The sequence below is a fragment of the Synchiropus splendidus genome, chromosome 3 (genome assembly GCF_027744825.2).
Source record: "Synchiropus splendidus isolate RoL2022-P1 chromosome 3, RoL_Sspl_1.0, whole genome shotgun sequence".
Taxonomy (NCBI): Eukaryota; Metazoa; Chordata; class Actinopteri; order Syngnathiformes; family Callionymidae; genus Synchiropus; species Synchiropus splendidus.
Genome location: NC_071336.1, coordinates 27,276,461 through 27,295,905, shown reverse-complemented (window position 1 = coordinate 27,295,905; position 19,445 = coordinate 27,276,461). Strand labels below are relative to the sequence as shown.

At 40.4% G+C, this 19,445-nt stretch overlaps 3 protein-coding genes across 8 annotated transcripts in view; 1 reads left to right on the top strand and 2 right to left on the bottom strand.

The window, feature by feature from the left end:
* Positions 1–71: 71 nt before the first annotated feature.
* LOC128755293 (leukocyte elastase inhibitor A-like) lies at positions 72–3,192 on the bottom strand. Its single transcript, XM_053858548.1, has 8 exons — positions 2,857–3,192; positions 2,069–2,209; positions 1,703–1,820; positions 1,453–1,595; positions 1,169–1,246; positions 983–1,072; positions 577–757; positions 72–501 (listed from the first exon to the last, which is right to left on the bottom strand). The coding sequence occupies exons 1-8, from the start codon at positions 3,031–3,033 to the stop codon at positions 275–277; spliced, it is 1,155 nt and encodes a 384-aa protein (XP_053714523.1). The 5' UTR covers positions 3,034–3,192; the 3' UTR covers positions 72–274.
* A 379-nt stretch (positions 3,193–3,571) lies between these two features.
* LOC128755980 (uncharacterized) lies at positions 3,572–15,550 on the bottom strand. Its single transcript, XM_053860099.1, has 19 exons — positions 15,417–15,550; positions 14,744–14,925; positions 14,238–14,387; positions 13,954–14,085; positions 13,451–13,568; positions 12,773–12,915; positions 12,530–12,607; positions 12,219–12,308; positions 11,966–12,140; positions 11,205–11,427; positions 10,484–10,526; positions 9,306–9,503; positions 7,842–8,060; positions 7,442–7,559; positions 6,839–6,981; positions 5,828–5,905; positions 5,475–5,555; positions 4,585–4,759; positions 3,572–4,160 (listed from the first exon to the last, which is right to left on the bottom strand). The coding sequence occupies exons 2-19, from the start codon at positions 14,918–14,920 to the stop codon at positions 3,934–3,936; spliced, it is 2,568 nt and encodes an 855-aa protein (XP_053716074.1). The 5' UTR covers positions 14,921–14,925; positions 15,417–15,550; the 3' UTR covers positions 3,572–3,933.
* Positions 15,551–15,982: 432 nt separating this feature from the next.
* Positions 15,983–19,445, top strand: part of snx16 (sorting nexin 16) — a 30,199-nt gene continuing 26,736 nt past the window's right edge. For all 6 annotated transcript variants that reach the window (XM_053859914.1, XM_053859915.1, XM_053859913.1 and 3 more), the window contains exons 1-3: positions 15,983–16,124; positions 17,820–18,356; positions 18,792–18,878. In XM_053859914.1, the coding sequence (XP_053715889.1) occupies positions 17,937–18,356; positions 18,792–18,878 (507 nt within the window). In that variant the 5' untranslated portion in view covers positions 15,983–16,124; positions 17,820–17,936. The remainder of the gene's footprint in view (positions 16,125–17,819; positions 18,357–18,791; positions 18,879–19,445) is intronic.

Genomic DNA, 19,445 nt, shown 5'->3' with positions numbered 1-19,445 from the left:
ATGAAGTCAGGATGCGACGTGCAAAGGATAATATTGATCATGGCACATGTACTTCAATGGAATGCCAAGGGTTCAGATATTTAGTTTTATTATACATCGTGTTAAAGAGCGGTTTCACATCGTTCACAGGTGATTCAAGGGTTGATTAAAGTGCAGTTTAACATAAACAGAAAGCCAAGCCTCTTTCATCATATCAATGAGGCTAATTGAAGACAATGGCAGCACAACTGTCATTTAATCACTGGAGACATGAAACAGGAGAGCACTGCTGAGCTCACTCTGGTGAACAGAAGCGACCAGTGAAGAGAAGGCTTGAGGTGGGGTTGTGTCGAATGAAGAAGAGGAACGGATGATCTGCGGTGAAGTAAAGGTCGGACATGCAACAACCCAACAACATTATAGCAGCGGTGGCAGCAGCCGCTTCAGTGCCCTTCTCATTCACCTCCACAAAAGCCTTGTGGACGACGTCAGACACCACGAGGTCTTTGCCTGGTGACATCCCTACAAGAACGGCAGGAAAGTTTAAATCCTTTTTAAACTTCTGTGTTCACATTTATTTTTTCACTCTTGGTGTACCTGAAAAATCACTTCTTGCAGGGTCAAACGCATCGACCATCCCCATGCTGATCAGAACATTCTTCATGTCGTACTTTTCTTCGATCTTGAATTGAGGCAGGTGCACAGACACAAACGTGGGCTTCATCATATCACGGTGAGTCCACTTCACAAAGTTCTCATAGGTCAGTGTCTTCTCAAGCTGTTGAAGATACAAATACTCTCAATGAACTGCCAGTTACCTTAAGAACACAGTCTCTTCCCAGCTGCTGCGCAGAGCTTTGGCCCTCCATCCTTCACTTGAAACTCTTAACAACCTCAGAAATGGATCACTATTTCATCCACTCTGAACGTATATTGTTCTGTTTCCATAAGGATCTAAATGTAACTCGTCGTAGTGAAGTAAAATGCCTCACGAGTGTCCTACCTTCTCCAGTCCAGTCGAGTTGTCTTCAATTTCATCAGGGAGAAAGATCAGCATGCTGAGATCGTTTCCTTTGTAGGGCAACTCCAGGATCTGAACAACAGATGGCGCCACACACCACAGTTGACATTGAAGGAACTGGCCAATGCTCTGTTGTCACTAACATTGTTCACAAGAGATCTCCATCACCTTGAAGTTGAGCTCAGGGATGATGGCTACAGGAAAGGTAGATTGCTGGTACATCATTCTGACTGCTCTTTTCTCAGTCTGGAAGCACAGTACAGCTCTGGTCATGAAAAACAACGATCTGTGGCCTCATACAAAAACAGAGAAAAGCCATATTTTTTGCAGATTTTTTCTAAGTTTGTACATTTACTACACAACAAGTTGGGCTATTTCACAATTTACAACACTTAAAGACTAACTCGTTCAAACTTCATTGGTTAAATTAGGAAACTAAAAAGCTGTGTTACCTTGCTGACCCTGAACATGCCATCGCTTGTGTCTTTTCCGAGAAACTCCTTCTCCCACATGGCTTTAAAGTAGATGGCATTGACCAGCACCAGCGTGGTCAGGCTCCCCACCAAACCTTGGGACAGCAGGTCCTTAATTTTACCTGACAAAATAGTGGCATTACTGGGGCTCTGTGAGGACACTGGTTTGTTTGCTGTCACGTTTGAATTCCTAGATTCTCATGAGTCCACTCTCACCACCTGCACAAACCTTCAGTCTTGTTTGCCACCCAGCTGTTGATGTTGAGTCTGGCTGCCTCAAAACCTTTCCTGAAGTCCACAGGCTCCAGTTCAGCCTCATAGAACTCTCTGGATGATGACAGGAAGCCCTGCAAACAATGAAAATGTTAACTCTAATGTGACGCCCAAAGCAACGAACTAAGATGTTTTTAATAGTTATCTTTATTAGTTCCTTGATTGAATGGTTTGATCTACTGCCAAACACAAAATATATGGGTGACAGAGACACAAGAAATATAATTGTTTTTTCGATGTTCATACAATAAATTACAGTAAAATTAAGAGGTCTTTTAATAAAGTGTTTTCACAAACTACTGAAAGCAGCGTTTGAGCAAACCTGTAGAAACTGGAAGGACTGCTCTCCATACAGCCTGTTGGCAACACAGAGTGAATACATGGGCTCCTTGTTGCCGACGTTGTGCAGCAGTTTCCCGAAGCTGGCGTGAACGTCCTCCTGACAGGCCTGAGTTCTTAGACACTGTACAACAGATCAACATTCACTTAATAATGTCTGGCCATCACTTCTGCTCAGCAGCTAAGTACCAATGAAAACAGAGAAAATCTGAAGCAACTGAAAGGGTAGGTACAGACACCGCATTCCCAAAGACTCCACAGATAACAGCCACTATGACGCTACAAAAACAAACTTAAAACAAGTGTATGTCATACTGACAGAAGGATGGAGCAAATGTCCAGGAATGATTTATGGAATTTCCCCCTACTGTGTTTGGTAGGAGGAATGGACAGACAGCATCAAATTCTTTTGTAAATAAGTGGCATTAATAAGAACCAGTCCTTGAGGGGATTCAGGAAGTAGTTGTCATATAAAATCGGCCACTATCTATCACAACCAACTTTCAACCAAACACTGATCCACTCTGACCTTGGGTGATAAATAAACATGCTTTGTAGTTAGCTTGTTACAATTGTTATTTATTTATCTAATACATAATTTGTTTTGGCGTCAAATGATGAGTATGTTAAGCAATTCCCTATAAAAGAGGAAATAAATAGGAACTTGTGATCAGATGACATCATAGATGTTTGGTAACAGCTGTGAGTCATTGCAGTTCACAACGTTTCTACTGTCACTTCAGTTCTTTTTTAAGTTTCAAAACGACGTACCTCTGACATTTGTTTCCGAGTGTCGCCTTTGGCTCCCAGCATCACCATCGCCAGAGCGGAGGAGATGCTGAACGGGGAGAAGATGACGTTGCCCCTCATATCTGCGCTTCCCAAACGACTCAGCAAATCCAGGCAAAAAGTCGCGTTCGCTTCGGACAGCGAGTTTTCGGCTGCCATTTCGCCACACAATGACGTAATCCCAATAAACAGCGAAACGAGAATAGCCAGTAACCGTTCTTTAAAGCATCATTTCACTTTCAAAGTAAGTGATTTTTGGAGTCGGAGTCAGTGAACGACGCTCCCGTCACGGACAGTTGAATGGGCGACTTCCGTAGCTCAGAGAGCAGGAAAACACGCATGCGCGAACAGCTATTTGACCCCGCCGTTCAAAACGAGACGATTCAGTGACTTTATTTAGTTGAAATTAAATATTTGCAATATATATCCTGTTTCTCCTAGTATTTCAATAAAGTTTTCTTTTAACAAACCTCCGTTTACATCAGATGCCGAGTTTATATACTAAAAAATATATAATTAACTAACTAATTAATAATATAATGTTATACTAAATATAACGACCGCCAAATAGTTGCAAGTGTTAAGACAACTCCAGTAGAGTTATCTTCCATTTAATTTGGTGCGACGTATGAGCATGCTGATAGATGTGTGTCATTATCCGAACAACAGATGGCGCTAAAAAGCACAGACGCTGGAACCGCTTACTTGAAATTTATTTATTTGTGGTAATTAACAAAATTGCGTTTGTAGGTGCACAAGCTCACACACAAGCTTTTTAAAATTAAAATGTTTCGTCATGATCACCCAGTTGCTTTCTTACCGATCCAATAAAACAACAAGCCTTATTTTTACTATGCTTCCTGGGAAAAAATATGTAAAAAACCGAATGAAACATGAAACACACAATCATAGCTGTGGTGCAAGACTAAAAATAAATGGATGAGAACCATTAAGACAAATAACCCCTTCATTCATAGAGGAGTTGTAGAGTGGCATTTGTACCAAAGCCAATTCCTGCCATCTCAATTCCCTGTCTCGTTTTTGCGTCTAATGAATGCATCACTCTGGATTGCAGTATCGGCCAGCAAATAAGATTGACATGGTTGGTTTGTGAAAAATGAAGAAGAGGAATGGACGGTCTGCATGAAAGAAAAGCGGCATCTCAAAGGCGGTTGTTGTAAACATGACACCAGTGGCAGCTGCCGCTTCAGTTCCCTCCTCATTGACCTCCACAAACGCTTTGTGGACCACTTTGGAAAGCACCAGATTGAATGCCGAAGATATGCCTGGAAGAAAGGTACATGGATGACGTTGAAATATGAGATGATGCTTTGTGTACAATAGGTAATCATAATAATGGACAACTCAGGTGAAACAATAGTTGATTGGAGTTCAACAAATCATCTCTCTTCTGCATGTACTTGATCTTCAAAACAAAACATCAGCAGCATGTATCATGCTACTGAAACCTGTGTACAAAACCAGCAATATGTTGACAGCTTCAGTTAAGATTTGCAGTCTGGCATTACTGCAACAACTAAAATTGAAACATGTAATATAAAGATTAACCATCAGCATTATTCCCTGAAGTCACACCAGAATGAACAAGGAATAAAATGATGAGACCTAAAACCTGCAGTTTAATTTCACCTTGAAATAACTGAGTATCTTATAAACGTCAGTTTCTTCGTAAATACCCTTATCTCTTACCGGTGAAGTTGCTGTTGGAGAGGTTGAAGGCGTCCACCATGCCCATTTTCATCAGGATGTCGTTCATGTCATACATATTCTCCAACTTAAATTTGGGCAGTTTCACGTCCACTTCACGTAGACTCATCGATCCAATCCAGCCCATGAGCTTTTTGAAGGTCAGCTCCTTCTCCACCTGCAATGCATACGCAGTTTTAGATTATAAGGATGAACAATAAATAAATAAATGCCTGATCATCTAGGACTCCATGCACCATATGAAGGTGTTCAATCGTTACTCAGCAAAAAAGCATATAGATATATAGATAGATAGACAGACAGACAGACAGACAGACAGACAGACAGGCAGGCAGGCAGGCAGACAGACAGACAGACAGACAGACAGACAGACAGACAGACAGATAGATAGATAGATAGATAGATAGATAGATAGATAGATAGATAGATAGATAGATAGATAGACAGATAGATAGATAGATAGATAGATAGATAGACAGATAGATAGATAGATAGATAGATAGATAGACAGACAGACAGACACATAGATAGATAGATTTCCTCATCAATATACTTGCCTTTTTCCATGAGCCAACACAGTCCTTGATTCATGGAGCTCACTTTATTGATTTGATTCCATGCTGTTTATTAACGGGGCAGAAGTGTGTGCTGCCAACTAAAACTTGCTTTCAATTCAGATGAGAACCTTTATTAAGGCTTTTCATTGACTAATAATAACCAAGTCGTTTGATCTTGCACTATTAAGCTACAGACGCTGGTGTAGGAGTCAGAAAAACAAATTCCTGATGAATATGACCCATTAACAAGATCAGATAAAACCATGTGTTTTTAATCTTTGGGCGTGTGTGTGTGTGTGTGTACTTGTGTCTTACCTTCTCCAATCCACCATCCACATCATCGGGCAACAGGATGATCATGCTCAGCCGCTCATCTTTATAAGACATCTCCAGCATCTGAAAAAAAAAAAGAATCCACCTTTCAATGTCTATTTCACTGCACGAGGAAGCAAAACAAAGGCATTATGTACAGATAAATGAGATTAATTCCAGCTAAATTGCTCCAGATGTGAAACCACACCACTGCCTCTCAACTTCTGTCAAGAAGGTATGGTGATGATGACTTTTGAAAAATCCCCATAAATGTTCTTCAATGGATCACCATCTATGTAGCAGTGTATGAAATGAACAAAAGCAATTCCACAGAGGTGAGTAATTAAACGACTTACCTTTATTTTGCTTTCTTGGTTATGAAGGTACCTGTGCTTGCGCTTCTGATGCATCATTGGCACTGTCATTTTCTTACCCTGCAACAGACAAAATAAATAAACACATGCAGGTGAGTGTTTCCTGTAGCGCACAGAGTTGGATTGTGTTAAAGGCATTGCGGTAGTCAAGGAGGTGGGAACATGACTGGCACAGATTTGAAATTCAGTTTAAGCGTGTTGTGATCTATCCAAAAACAAAGCAACTCTAGCAACTCATCATTGTCCCTGTTTTTGCAAAACCAACTAGTACTGTCTTTGTGTTGATTCATAAAAAGGCACAAATAACCAGTTATTCAGGGGGGAAGGTTTCATCCACACTTCTGAGCATTCTATGTACAACATGCTAGCTTCACAATCCAAAGTGGATTCATTGCTTTCTCCTGTCACGTACTGAACGTGGATTGTTGTATGCCATTTTCATATTTTGGTCAGTGAAAATTGCTCTCCACCTTGCACTCAAGGCCTTCCTTTCGTCGGTATTCCCTAATACTACTTTAAATTCTCACACATCTCAAAATCACCATGTACACTGCATCATCAGCCCTTCCCAAACATTGGTTTCCTCTGCCCAGTTGGACGACACTGAGGAAACATTGACAAACTACAATAGAGAATGATAATCTGTTTTTAGCTTTTGAGCTAAAGTTTGATTTTCGTCTGCTCCTAAGTCGAACTGACTGGAAAACCATCCGTGATGACTTCACACCACTTCCTTGAAAGTCCAAACTTACTGTAGAATGTGATGATGCAGATTAGGTAACTTGAAAGTGTTTATGTTGTGTGTCAGCGTAACAACCGGGCCATCCCTGCTCAGTCTACCAACCCTTTGATAAGAGACAAGTTTTGAATCAAACTTGTGTTCCAACCCTTCCATTATCTTTAATCTGTCCATTCGACTTGAACCTTCAATTGTTTTTTTGTCTTTGATCCCTGGATAGCTCCTGTACGGGATCTTCGCCCCCACATTTTTACCTTGCTCATTCTGAAAGGAGCTTGAAGTGTATCCTCTTTGTCGAACTGATGAAGCCATTTGTCCTTGAAGTGGATGGCGTTTACCAGCACCAGTGCGGTCGAGCTGTCCACTGAACCCTCAGGCAGAAGGTTCTTGATTTTGTCTAAGAAACAACAACATGAAATTGATACATTAATTAATACATTTAATTTGTTGCAGAATCACCCAGGTCATGAAAAGGCATCTTTCCTATGCCTTTTCCGACTAAAAATGCTTGAAAGAGTAATACAGAGGTGATGAGATCACCATTAGGATTTGGATTTTTTATGGATTTGAAAAGTAGGTAGTTCATTGTCAGGCCAATGTACTGGCTGACAAGAGTCATTCATCAAAACACTGTGGCACAGCGCCAGCAGATGATGAAACCAATGCCAGGGGTGTGGCTGAATGCTTTAAGAGGGAGTTGGCTGGACTACATTTTGGAAAAGCACTGACTAAGGTTGTGTGCAAGACTGAAAATCAAGACTGCACTTCAAGTCTTTTCTATTCTGTAATCTGGAATACACATGTTTATGTGTGTGAAGGAATCTGTCACATTAGAATTTAAGAACGTCCATATTCACCTGCAGTGTTCTTCTCCACCCACTCGTTGATGGCGAGCCGAACCCCCTCAGCAGCAGTTTTGAAATCCACAGGCTCGAGTTCCGCACCATATTTGTCCTTGGTTTCTTTTAGAAATCCCTTCAAATTAATGAATGAAAAAAAACAAATGTTTATTTCAATCCCCCGTCATACATTGTAATTACACTTGTATGACTTACACTTGACTGCATTATATAACATTACTTCTGATACATTACATATAGTGCAGTCAGCATACAGATTTCCTTGAGTATGGAATGTAACAATTGAACCCTCATTTTGAAACATTGTATTTGTTTTGCACAAAATATTTTTAATAAGAGGTTATTGTGCCAAGATATTATTTGCTTAAATTCTGTCCTAGAATCATGAGTTGCGCACCTCCAAAAACCCGAAGCTCCTTTCTCCATACAACCTGCTGGCAAAGTGGACCGACAAGATTTCCTGGAGCTGTTTCAGCATCTTGGAGAAGTCCTCATGGATGGCTTCATCACTGCTGTCAACTACATTAGGAACCTGCGTCTGCATCAGAGTCTGCGACTGCATTAATCCATGTTGTTGGTCTGGATCCGTTCTCTCTGCTTCAGTAAAGCATAACACCTGAGGAGAAATTAAAATAAAATAAAAAATATTATGAAATAAATAATTGTGTTTAATAACAGTGTTTTACTATTTTACATCTGCATTTGCATTTACGTTTTTCACTTGAATGCTAATGCATGGCCATCCGCTGCTCTGCTAGTAGTGAAGAGAGACGGTTTAAGAGTAAGAGTACTTAAGTACTGTAACATACTTTTTAAATTAAACATGAATATCATTTGTTGAATGCACAGAGAAAACAATAATGCAGAGAGAAAACAACAAAAGTGCCCGTACACACCTGCTATCACTATATGAGGTGTCAGTTCTGAGTGGAGTCAGATTCATAAACATATTAGTATATGTGACTAAATGACATGTGCAAAGTAAAAAGACTATTGAAATGAAAATGGAGTACAATGGTTGTGTATAAGACCAAAACTCACTTTTTTCTGTCATATTGTTATTTTGGTTATTTGGTTCCTCCTGCATTAGTAAATAAACTGTCTATGCATTTTTGCAGTACATTCGTGAAAGCTGCTCATATGGATTTAGCAAGTCAAAACATAAAGTAAGAACTCCTTGGAACCCCCTTCCCACCTCTTATTCTTATTCTTATTCTTATTCTTATTCTTATTCTTATTCTTATTCTTATTCTTATTCTTATTCTTATTCTTATTCTTATTCTTATTCTAATTCTTATTCTTATTCTTATTCTTATTCTTATTCTTATTCTTATTCTTATTCTTATTCTTATATTGATCCATATTGGTGGCAGGTATTATTTACTTGTCTTCCCTGTGATGTATGAAATGTGGTTAAGAAGAGAAAACTTCATCAGATCAGAGTTAGAACTGCAGTGAAAGATTATTAGCCACCGCGTTCAACATTATTGAACCATTGAATCCTTCTTTCACATCTCTGCTGGACTCAAGCAGGATTCTGCCTTTGACCAGTTCCATGGTTTGGGAGAGGAAAGCACTGATATTAGCACGTGACCTACTGGACAAGGACAATTCACTGCCTGCTTTCATGTGTGTAGACAAGGAGTTGTGTGAATCCTCCTGGATTCTCCCCCGCACCTTGATGACTAAACATGGCGTGAAGGAGACTACAAGTGGAGACACTTACCCTCGGCACACCCTGACGCTGCCAGGTATCAGAAACGGTTGCGGACAATTAAAGAGTTACTGAACTCCTTCATACGACTAACTGTGAGAAAAATCCCGGAGTAGCTTTAATGTTAATTTCAGTTGTGTGCGTTACCTGCGATATCTGAGTCTGTGTGCTGCCCCTGGCTCCCAACATCACCATAGACAAAGCTGCTGAGATGCTGAACGGGGAGAAGAAGACGTTTGAGGCGTCACCCTCACTTAGCATCCTGACCAAATTCAAGCAGAACGCAGCGTTGGCCTCGGCGAGCTTCTCCAGAGTTGCCATGGTGCCTGTATGAGACAGAATAATCTGATCAGGAGGTTGCAAAAAAATGTGTGGGAATATGTGTTTCTTCATCTGAAAGTACAGCTTTCTTAATATGAATGAAGAAAACACAAAATATACGCCTGCCGCTTAAAACCAATGCATGTTTTCAATGGCAAAATAGTTAGAAGTAGAATAAAGCTCTTATGAGAAGAATAAGAAGGTATACTGTGAATAATGCACTTACTTCAGGATCCTCAACTTGAAGCAACCCGGTTACCTAGTTCATGTAAGTAAAAGGAAAGACTGGTTCGGTCCAAGCTATGGTTAGCTATTATATAAGCAGACACGCCTAAACCAGTGGCGCTCAGACTTGACAAAGTGTCGCTTAATCACACCCGGAGCTACATGCTGAGTCAGCTGTTACTGCAACACTCACAAACATGTTTCCTGTCAAAGTAAAGCTGATGGGGCAGTTTGACATGTGGAATCTGGTTATGATGTAATGTTCGATTACTTCCGATTCAGCCATGTGCACCCCAGTTAAAAAAGTTGAATGAAAAGGCATCAAAGAACCAGACGAAATCACACATTTTCGCCAGACTCATCTGCTTAAAAAATGAGCAGACTTTCATGTTCAGGGACTTTACAGCTCAAGTTTAGTTAAAACAAGCTCTAAATAAGGAGAAATTAAAGTTGCTCAAGAGAAAAAAAAAGAGCAAAACACTCCTAAAAATGACAGTAACATCTTCTTACAGTTTCAATAATGGCACTTCTGGGGGAGATTAGCAATCTATTAGCTTGTGCTTAGGGGTTTTCTATATTGAAAATGTCAGAATAAGGCTTGAGATGAAATAAATATGCCCTATGTTTTGTTCTGAGGGAGGAGACCCCTGTGTGAAGAGGGCAATCTTCACAGAGAAATGTTGAAATAGCCTAAAAAGTGCATTGTGTTTTGTAAACATGAGTGGATGGACCCCAAAATTTAAAAACAAACTAATAAACAAACAAACAAGCAAACTCACTTTGGTGGCTTTCCAGTACCTCATGAGAACGCCACCCATGACACTGCAGAACCACGATGAAGAAAGGTGTCAAACCGGTCCTCAAAGGGTCACAGTGGGTGCAGGCTTTTGTTCCAACCTACTGACCTACTCACCAATTCGTTGTCTGAGGACTGTCATCGGTTGATAGTCAGTCTGGTGCGGTTTGTTTTAGCTGACACCTGATTGATTAACCTGTTAGTGCTTTCAGGGCTGGAACGAAAACCCGCACCCACTGCGGCCCTCTTGCACAGATGTTCACGTGTCACATGTTTTTCTTCTGTCACTCCTGACTCCACCTCCAGCTGTATTTCCACTCCCACCTGCTCACCACACCTGTCCCAACCCCTGTTCAATAAAATCACACAGCCCCTTTAAAACAGGCCTGACTCAAAACCTCTTTTCTGGGTGACACCTCTTCTGCCTTGGACTCATCTCACTGCAATGTGTCTGTGGATTAGTATTCTATTGTTATTGAGCAACCGACATTGCAATCTCAGGCTCCGCGACTTTAGACAGAATGAGAAATGACAGATTAAATGCATTGTTTCATTCATCCAGCACAAGCTTTATTTTGAAAAAGTCATGACATCTTCTCTTCTGAGAAATGACAATCGTTGTTATTTGCTGTTCTGGGTTGAGAGATTTATTTCAATGCTATGATCTATATTGTGTTTATTTAAAAAAGTGTTGACAGCATCACTCCGGATTACAGTACCGGCCAGCAAATAAGACTGACATTGATGCTTTGTGAATAATGAAGAAGAGGAATGGATGGTCTGCATTGAAGACACGTGGAATCACAATGGAACGTTCACTAACAACAACACCAGTGGCAGCAGCAGCTTCAGTTCCCTCCTCATTCACCTCCACAAACGCTTTGTGGACGACTTCTGAGACCACCAGATTGGTTGCCGTGGACATGCCTGGAAGACACGACATTCAAACCATCACACATGACCATAAGGGCTGTCATGGAGGTGCACTGTGTGGTTAACCCTGGGTATTCAGTTCATATTTCCGTAAATTATAGCGAGAGACACAACTAGAGAGCAGGGGAGTTCAACTATTATTGCCACATAGGAACGTTATAAAGAGACGTTATGGACATTGAATTTAAAAAGAACAGAAATCAGTCTGAACCTGGAACAATTTAAAAAATACTTTGAAAATAAGTCTTGAGACTGTGTGTGGGGGTGCTTGTTTATCTTATTTTATGGGGACCATTTTTGACAAAACACTGTCCTTGTGAGGACCGTATGACGTTGTGGGGACATTCGGCTGGACCCCACAAGGTTAAGCCTCAATTTGAGGATGAAGACTTCAAAATAACTGGGTCATTACAATTGGGTTTAATTTTTTTCCTGGTTGAGGTTAGCTACTTGTTTTGGGATGGTTAGGTTTAGGGGAAGAGGCTGGGGAAAACGTGTGTGAGAACAAAGACCAAAATCCCTGATATCTTACGGCAGAAGTTGCTCTTGGAGACATCAAAGGCGTCCACCATGCCCATGCTTGTCAGGATGTCGTTCATCTGGTAGGTCTGCTCCAGCTTGAACTGAGGCAGTTGCACTTGCACTTCATATTTAGTCATCAATTTCATCCAGTCCATGAGTTTGTCATAGGTCAGGTCCTTCTCAAGCTGAAATTCATGTCACAAAATAAGAACAACACTTTTTTTTTTTTTTTTTTGACATAGGTTCATGTGTATGTGTTTTACCTTCTCCAGTCCAGTGGTATCATCCTCCACGTCATCAGGCAGCAGGATGATCATGCTCAGCTCCTCCCCTTCATAAAGCATCTCCAGTAGCTTAAAAATAGTTTTTTTCCTTTTAATATTCCATATTATATTATTATTAAGTAATTCACTCAAGGAGAAGAGAAAACAAAAAAGTTTTGGTTCGATGACGTCGAACTTAATTACTTCTGGTGCGAAATGCAGATGGAATATAATTTTATTATAATATAAAATAAAAATTGAGTCATTGTTGGTTTAGCAATGCCACAGAGGTGAAGTAACCAACTACATACCTGGAAATGTTGATCCGCTATTTGAGTTGAATTGAACTGACCCGTTTGACGCATCATTTTCACTGTCTTTGTGTCATTCTGTAACAACAGAAGAAAGTCTTTTTTTTTTTCAAAAGCCCTTTTAGTGTATTGTGATGATGCTTAGATGCAAAAAACATTTTAGTTATTCATCATTGTTCAATAAAGCACTGGCTTGTGACTGTGCTTATTAAAAACCTTCTTTGGCGCAATCCTCCATCCTACCTTGTTAATTCTAAAAGGGGCTTCAACCGTATCGTCTTTGTTGAACTGCTGAAGCCATTTGTCCTTGAAGTAAATGGCATCGACAAGCACCAGAACGGTTGAAGCGTCCACAGTGCCCTTAGCCAGGAGGTCTTTGATTTTGCCTAAGAAACAAACATGAAAACTTCATCGGATTTCAGAAAGACAACGCGCATTATTAAATATTCACTTTGTGTATTTCATTTTTAGTCACAGTTTGAGATTAATTGTGATAAAATGATTCACAAGGACGACGTTTAGCGGTACTAAACACAGAGGACCATTGTCGAAGATTAGGTGTTCATACTTTTATTTGTTAGATCTAGGACAATAACTAAAACTCTGGTCAAACCAATATTGGGGTGTGGATGGACCACAGAGAAATCTGTACTTTCGGCCTCTCTGAGCCAGCTCTGACTTTAAGCCAAAGATCAAGTCTGGAGGCGATTATTATTTCAGTCTTGCAGCAACTGTGCTTTTTTGCAAATTTTTTTTTCATTTTTTTAAATCATCATTGTGGATGAGAAAACAGTACAGTTCATTTTTCCAAAAATATACCAAACAGAAATTCACCACGAATCCAAATGTCTTAATCGTGGTCCAGTTTTTCAACATTTGAATGTTTGTGTGCGTGAATAATTATTTAATGTCCATATTTACTCTCAGTGTTCTTCTCCACCCAGCCGTTGATGTTGATCCGAGCGTCCTCAGCTGCACCTTTGAAATCCACAGACTCGAGTTCTGCCCCATATTTCTCCCCGGTTTCCTTTAAGAATCCCTAGAAACATAATCAGCAGGCAGAGTAACAGTGACAGACTTAAACACTGTTTTACTTCAATCGAAAAAAAAAACTGTCTGCAGCAGGTAGATTAAACTGAAAGTAACTTTGTAACCTATGTAAAGTTTAACAACAGATTCAAGCTGTTTGGACTATATGCAATGTTAATGTTTATTTTGTGTGGAATTATCCATCAATACTTCCATTCTTTTGATGTGAGACATTATTGTCCTTTTACGTAAGACTTTTTGGCAAGACAAAGTAGCGCTGTTCACGTAACAGTTTTATAAAAGACAGTCCATCATTCACATCTTCAAATCCGTCCAGTTTGATGTTGAATTATGTTTCAATATACACATTAAATAATGGATTATGATGAAAGCACCGGAAGGATTTCGAAGCTCTTATCTCCATATAGCCTGTTGGTGAGTTTGAGAGACGAAATCTTCTGGAGCTCTTTCAGCAGTTTGGAGAAGTCCTCATGGATGACATCAGCGCTGCTATCAGGCTTCATGCACTGGGAAGATTCAGAGTTACACGAATCACACTGTTCTACTCTAATCATCAATCTATTTTCAAATATTACACTCTACTTTGAGAAGAGTAGAAGGTGAAGATGACCAAGTGAAATAAACGCATCCAGCCAAAAAGCTTCAAGTATAGTCCCACCTTCAGGAGGTAGTGTGGAAGCCTGCTCGACTGCTGAATTTGGGTGCGCATCTGCAGCCGTGTCAGCATCTGTGACCGCATCTGACTCTGTTCCTGCATCAGAGTCTGCATTGATCCATCTGGATTGTCAGCCTCAGTGAAACATAGAACCTGGGAGCAGCAACACAGCAACCATTATCACCAGCTCTCTTTCACCGGTGCCTTGGGCCAAGTCATGGGCTTGTTTTCACCGATTAGTTTCATATGTATGTGACAAAAGAATTGTGCGTGCTTTGCAGTAGTCCACAAGTCGGCGTGAAGATGACTAGTTACTGCATGTGAAGACACTTTCCCTCGCCACACCCAGTGGCTGCCAAGTAAGGAAACAAACGAGTGGTTGTTAAACCAAACAGTGTGAGGAGCAACTCATATAAATACTCTGTTTTAAGATGTTGGCAGCTTTGTTAGTTGAACCTTCGCTTCAATGTCACAGAACTGCCTACTTTCACAGAGCTTGTGTGTATTACCTCTGACATCTGCTTGAGTGTGTTGCCCCCGGTACCCAACATCAGCATCGACAGTGCTGCTGAGATACTCAACGGGGACAAGAAGATGTTGGAGGTTTTTTCATCCTCACTGATCTTCTTCAACAAATTCAAGTTGAATGTGGTGTTAGCTTTGGAGATTTTCTCAAAGGATGCCATGGTGCCTGAATGAAACATCAATCTGGTTAAGTGATTTTTGCACAACACAGGATATAAATGAATATTTGTGATGGAAAACCCCATCTGTTAGACATGGTCTCCAACAACGCCCCGTGTGTGGAAAATAAGCTTCATACAACTCATTTTTATTGCACTGTCAGAGAGCATGCTCACACTATCCACCATTTCGGTAACTTTCTTAACAGGCCTCTTATATCATCTTGACATGACATGAAACAAAAGTCTTTTATAACCTTCATTAGGCCCTCAATGTGAATACCATGTGCCATCTTCCCCTCTTTCCTCTCTATAGATGAGTTTATTGATTTGATACACAGAGAATTCCATGCGTAGTACTGCGACCAAGAATATTCTCTACACACACTTAGCACATCAAGGGAACGTTTCTCACCAATAGTTAAATACTGAGGATGAATAAAGCATTTACAGATGACTAGAATAAAAGAGCCCGATTGCAAAAACATGTCTTACTTACCTTAGGATCCTTGACTTGAATTAAGCAGGTTACCAGGTTCACCCAAGTTAAATGAAAGACCGGTTCTGTAGTCACGATCCTTTGGTTATAGACACGCCTCAGCCGAAGCAGATCAGGCTGTGGCATGGGAAAGTCTGACTGATTCAGATGTTTGACACACACCCAGCTTTATCCCAATGTGGGAGCAAGTCTCAGTTTGCCTAAAAATGTTGTTCATCTGAGTCACTTCTTGGCAACAGTCACAACATACGATGCGTCCAGGTGAAATAAAGCTGATGAGGCTCGTTCTTTTTTTTGTCTTTGAATTAGACTTTGAATTATATGGTTTTATTTATTCATTTCGGACGTAAACATAATGTTTTTTTTTTTTTTTTTTTTGTAAAATCACTGAACTGAGGCCAGCAGCGATCATCCGCCATTTCCTGTAGAGTTACGCAGGCAATTTATTTTATTTTTAAACACGCAAACGGGTCTAGCAAGTTGCCAAAATGTCAGTCAAGTTGAACTCACTCCAGCGCCTCTGCGCGTGTTTTCATCCAACATTTTAGCGACTCCTACTGGCCATGTATAAACACTACCGCGGAGAGCGCAAAACCGTGACGAGAATACAGAGAGATAGTACGATGATGAACATCTTATGGACTATTAAACGACGGACAACATAGTCCTTCCATGAACTGTGTACGATTGAGGCGGTGGCTAACCACGGTAAGTCGCCGTATTATACAATTTGGCGCATACGTGGGTCGTATTAGCATGTAGGCTAAGGAGACATCAGAGTGTCCGCTGGAGACGACACACCAAACTTCGAGCGGAAATGTGTCTTCCCATTTTCTTGTTGCCTTTTCTAGAGATTTTTAAACGTTCGATAATTCATGCTGAAGTGACTTTCATACATAAATTGGGCAAAGATGCCAGATTAATTCAGAGCTCTAACATTGTGTCCACTTATTACCGGACTGTTGTGAGGGAAGAAGCCACCGGCTAACTGCTAACAGCTAAAGCGATACTAAAGGTGCACCAGGTGTTTTTATAATCTAACACAACAGTACGTAGTGTAAAACACGAGTCGTCTGCATCATGAAGTCGGTGGTGTGTGTTATTTTCATTTAGGATTTACGTGTGTCGCGAATATTGCTAATGCTAATGCAATTTAACGTTGAATAACCTGCAAAAGTAACGAGTGACTCAATGACTTGTATAACTATTGTCGGTAAAAGGTGCCAGGTTCGACGAAGGAGTTCCATTTATTTTATTTGTGTAGAAATTGCTCATCTTATGTGAGAAAACGGCCTCAGCAGCAGTGAGGTGAAACTGCATGAGCTGCTCACAGGCTTCTTCCTGTCACTCCGATCCAGTGGGATTCAGAACATCGCATTAGTAAGAAGAACACTGGCATCACAACAATGTGCGTGGAAGCACATTCACAAATAAATCTGCAACAGTCGTGATGCTGATTATTATCTATCATCTATATTGTCTTAAACCCCCTGTTACATATTATTCGGTAGAATAAACACAAACGTTGGGTGTTGACACTCTCTCTGAACCTCACTCAAATCATATCATTTTGGAGCGGAGTCCCTCAACTTGGGCGAAGTTAAGAAGGTTTACAATTCTCACAGGTTTTCACTGACTTTTATGCCCTGCTGGCCAATGCACTTGACAAATGTTATTATTATATGTGCAAATCAATGACTAATAAGCTGAATGCAACTTTCAAACACACTAATAATGCACTATTTATCACAGTATTCACATGAAAGCATGTATCCAAATGATCCTCTTTTGAGTTTAGATTTGAACTGGTACAGGAAATAAATATAATTATTACATCACGTTATTGTTCACATTTAAGATCTTTGTAATGCAAAGTGAAATATATCTCTTCTTATATGATGACTTAAACATATCTATTTTTTCCCCCACCTAGCTCTGCGATCTTAATCATCAACATGTTTTTGATATCACAATGTTCCCAGTGAGGAGGCACTGATAGTGAAAGCAGATGCGTGTGAACTGTGAGATGCACTGCAAATAACCACCGGTTTGTGCTGCTGCCCGCAGGCATGTCAAGTCTGCAAATGTCCATTTTTATTCTGGTTAATTGAGTCAGGTAACCCGCTGATTGTCTCCAGCTACAGTGCCTTGGGGATTCGGCTTACGACTCCAACTTGCTGTAATGAACTGCCTCTTTTGTAGCTAAACGACAAATAAAAATACTCCACACTTAGAAATAAATACTTTTGTAATTTATTTTGGTTAACAAAATATCTAGTAGATGGTGAATAATGGTAGGAATAAGTACTTCATTTAAACAGTGTAATGTGTAATGGCATGATGTATCATTTATCAGCAGTGAAGCTTCAAAAGATTTTATTGACTCCTGGTTCTGTTTTACAGGATATTTATTGCACGCTGAACTCTCAGGGAGGAATCTGTGGAACTCCAACACACATCTGAAACACTGACAGCGGAATTCTCTGTTTACGACTTGGTGTTAGATAAAACATCACAGGGATGGCATCACCCTTTGTGCCTGTACCTGTGCCCCTGGACCGAGGTTTGTCAAGTAGAACCAACAAGCGGCGGCAACCGCAGCGGACTTCATCAGTAGGCAGCATTTCCAGCTGCTCGGAGTCATCTTCTCCAATCATCAGAGATGCTGGTGAAGTTCACATTAGAGGATGTTCAAGGTTTGACTCTCCACAGCAGGATTATTGCAGTGACAGAGGTAGCCGTAGTCAGACCCCACCTCCCTTCCAGAGTCCTGTGGCTCAGGCCCATTTTAATGGGAGTCTTGACTCCTCAGTGGGGTATGCCAGTTGCCCTCGCTCAGTATCAGATCCTGCTGCCAGCCTGAAACATGAAGAAGAGGAGAGACCCATCACTCCTACAGTCCTGGGATATGAAGTCATGGAGGAGAGGGCGAAATTCACGGTAATGTTTTCTATTAGAAATAAACATTCATCCGTCTTGTCCTTTAAAAAGTGGATTGTCAAACCTCAGCAATGATGTCCAAGAAGTTGTGAGGTTTGACAGTATGTAAGTGATAAGTATATCGCAATCACAATCTTCCATGAAAATACAAAAGAATTCCTCTCTCCAAGGGTTTTTATAACCTCACTCTCAAGGCTCAACAAAGGAAGGTGAGTCCTTGTAAAACTGGCCCCTGTTTTAGAAGCAGCATTTAGGTCACCTCACTCAGAGCAGATGGCTGCCATATGCCCACAAACACATTGTTGGTCAACAGCCCAACTAGTGCTTTGGAACTTGTTTGCTAATAGCTCTTGAAAATGAATCGATTGAAGGAGAGAAAATGCATCTGACTTGTTGTTGTTTTTTTTGTAATGCTGTCTCTGCTCTCTCCTGTAGGTTTATAAGATCCTGGTCAAAAAGACTTTAGATGAGAGCTGGGTGGTGTTTAGAAGATACGCCGACTTCTCCAGACTGAACGACAAGGTTTGTGATGTTGTTTTTGTGCATTTCTGTATGATAAGTGTCACTTAGCTTATGTTTTTGCTTCATGAAAAGAGACCCATTCAAACAAAGGAGTTCCTTGTTCTTGAATAGTAGACCTTACGTCATACCTTCCACGCTGCTCCAGGGACATGCATTTCGTTTGTTTAGATTCTGTGAACCGTTGCCCAATTAAAAATCTTTTTAATCCCACATTAAGTAAAGACAAGTTTAAAACAGATGAAAACTATTCGGTGCTTAAACCAGAAGCTGGAGAAACAATGAACAATAAAACGTTTATATCAAGCAAAGACGCACATTGCTGTGGACGTTCATTGCTTTTAATGCTTGTGGTTTTTCTGTCAGGGCAGTGGTGATTTTAGGTACATAACTCTGTGTTTTGTTTTGGTTGGTTTTTAGTTCAACACTTTACCCTTCAAACTTGCCCCATGTGTCAGTTGTGATTTTCATCACTACGAATTAGTGCTGTGTTTAAAAAAATCGATTTTCCGATTCTGAATCGGTTCGTACATCAATTCCATAAAATCGATTCGTAGGTCCAAAGATCGG

What these genes read in the sequence shown, in the direction of transcription:
- LOC128755293 (XM_053858548.1), bottom strand. Translation starts at nt 3,033, where the DNA reads ATGGCAGCCGAAAACTCGCTGTCCGAAGCGAACGCGACTTTTTGCCTG. An exon ending in GGTGGCAAACAAGACTGAAG is followed by an intron (nt 1,596 to 1,702) that starts GTTTGTGCAGGT and finishes CTATTTTGTCAG; the next exon opens with GTAAAATTAAGGACCTGCTG. An exon ending in TCCCTGAGCTCAACTTCAAG is followed by an intron (nt 1,073 to 1,168) that starts GTGATGGAGATC and finishes TCTGTTGTTCAG; the next exon opens with ATCCTGGAGTTGCCCTACAA.
- LOC128755980 (XM_053860099.1), bottom strand. Translation starts at nt 14,920, where the DNA reads ATGGCATCCTTTGAGAAAATCTCCAAAGCTAACACCACATTCAACTTG. An exon ending in CACTCAAGCAGATGTCAGAG is followed by an intron (nt 14,388 to 14,743) that starts GTAATACACACA and finishes TGCTGCTCCCAG; the next exon opens with GTTCTATGTTTCACTGAGGC. An exon ending in CCCCTTTTAGAATTAACAAG is followed by an intron (nt 12,608 to 12,772) that starts GTAGGATGGAGG and finishes CTGTTGTTACAG; the next exon opens with AATGACACAAAGACAGTGAA.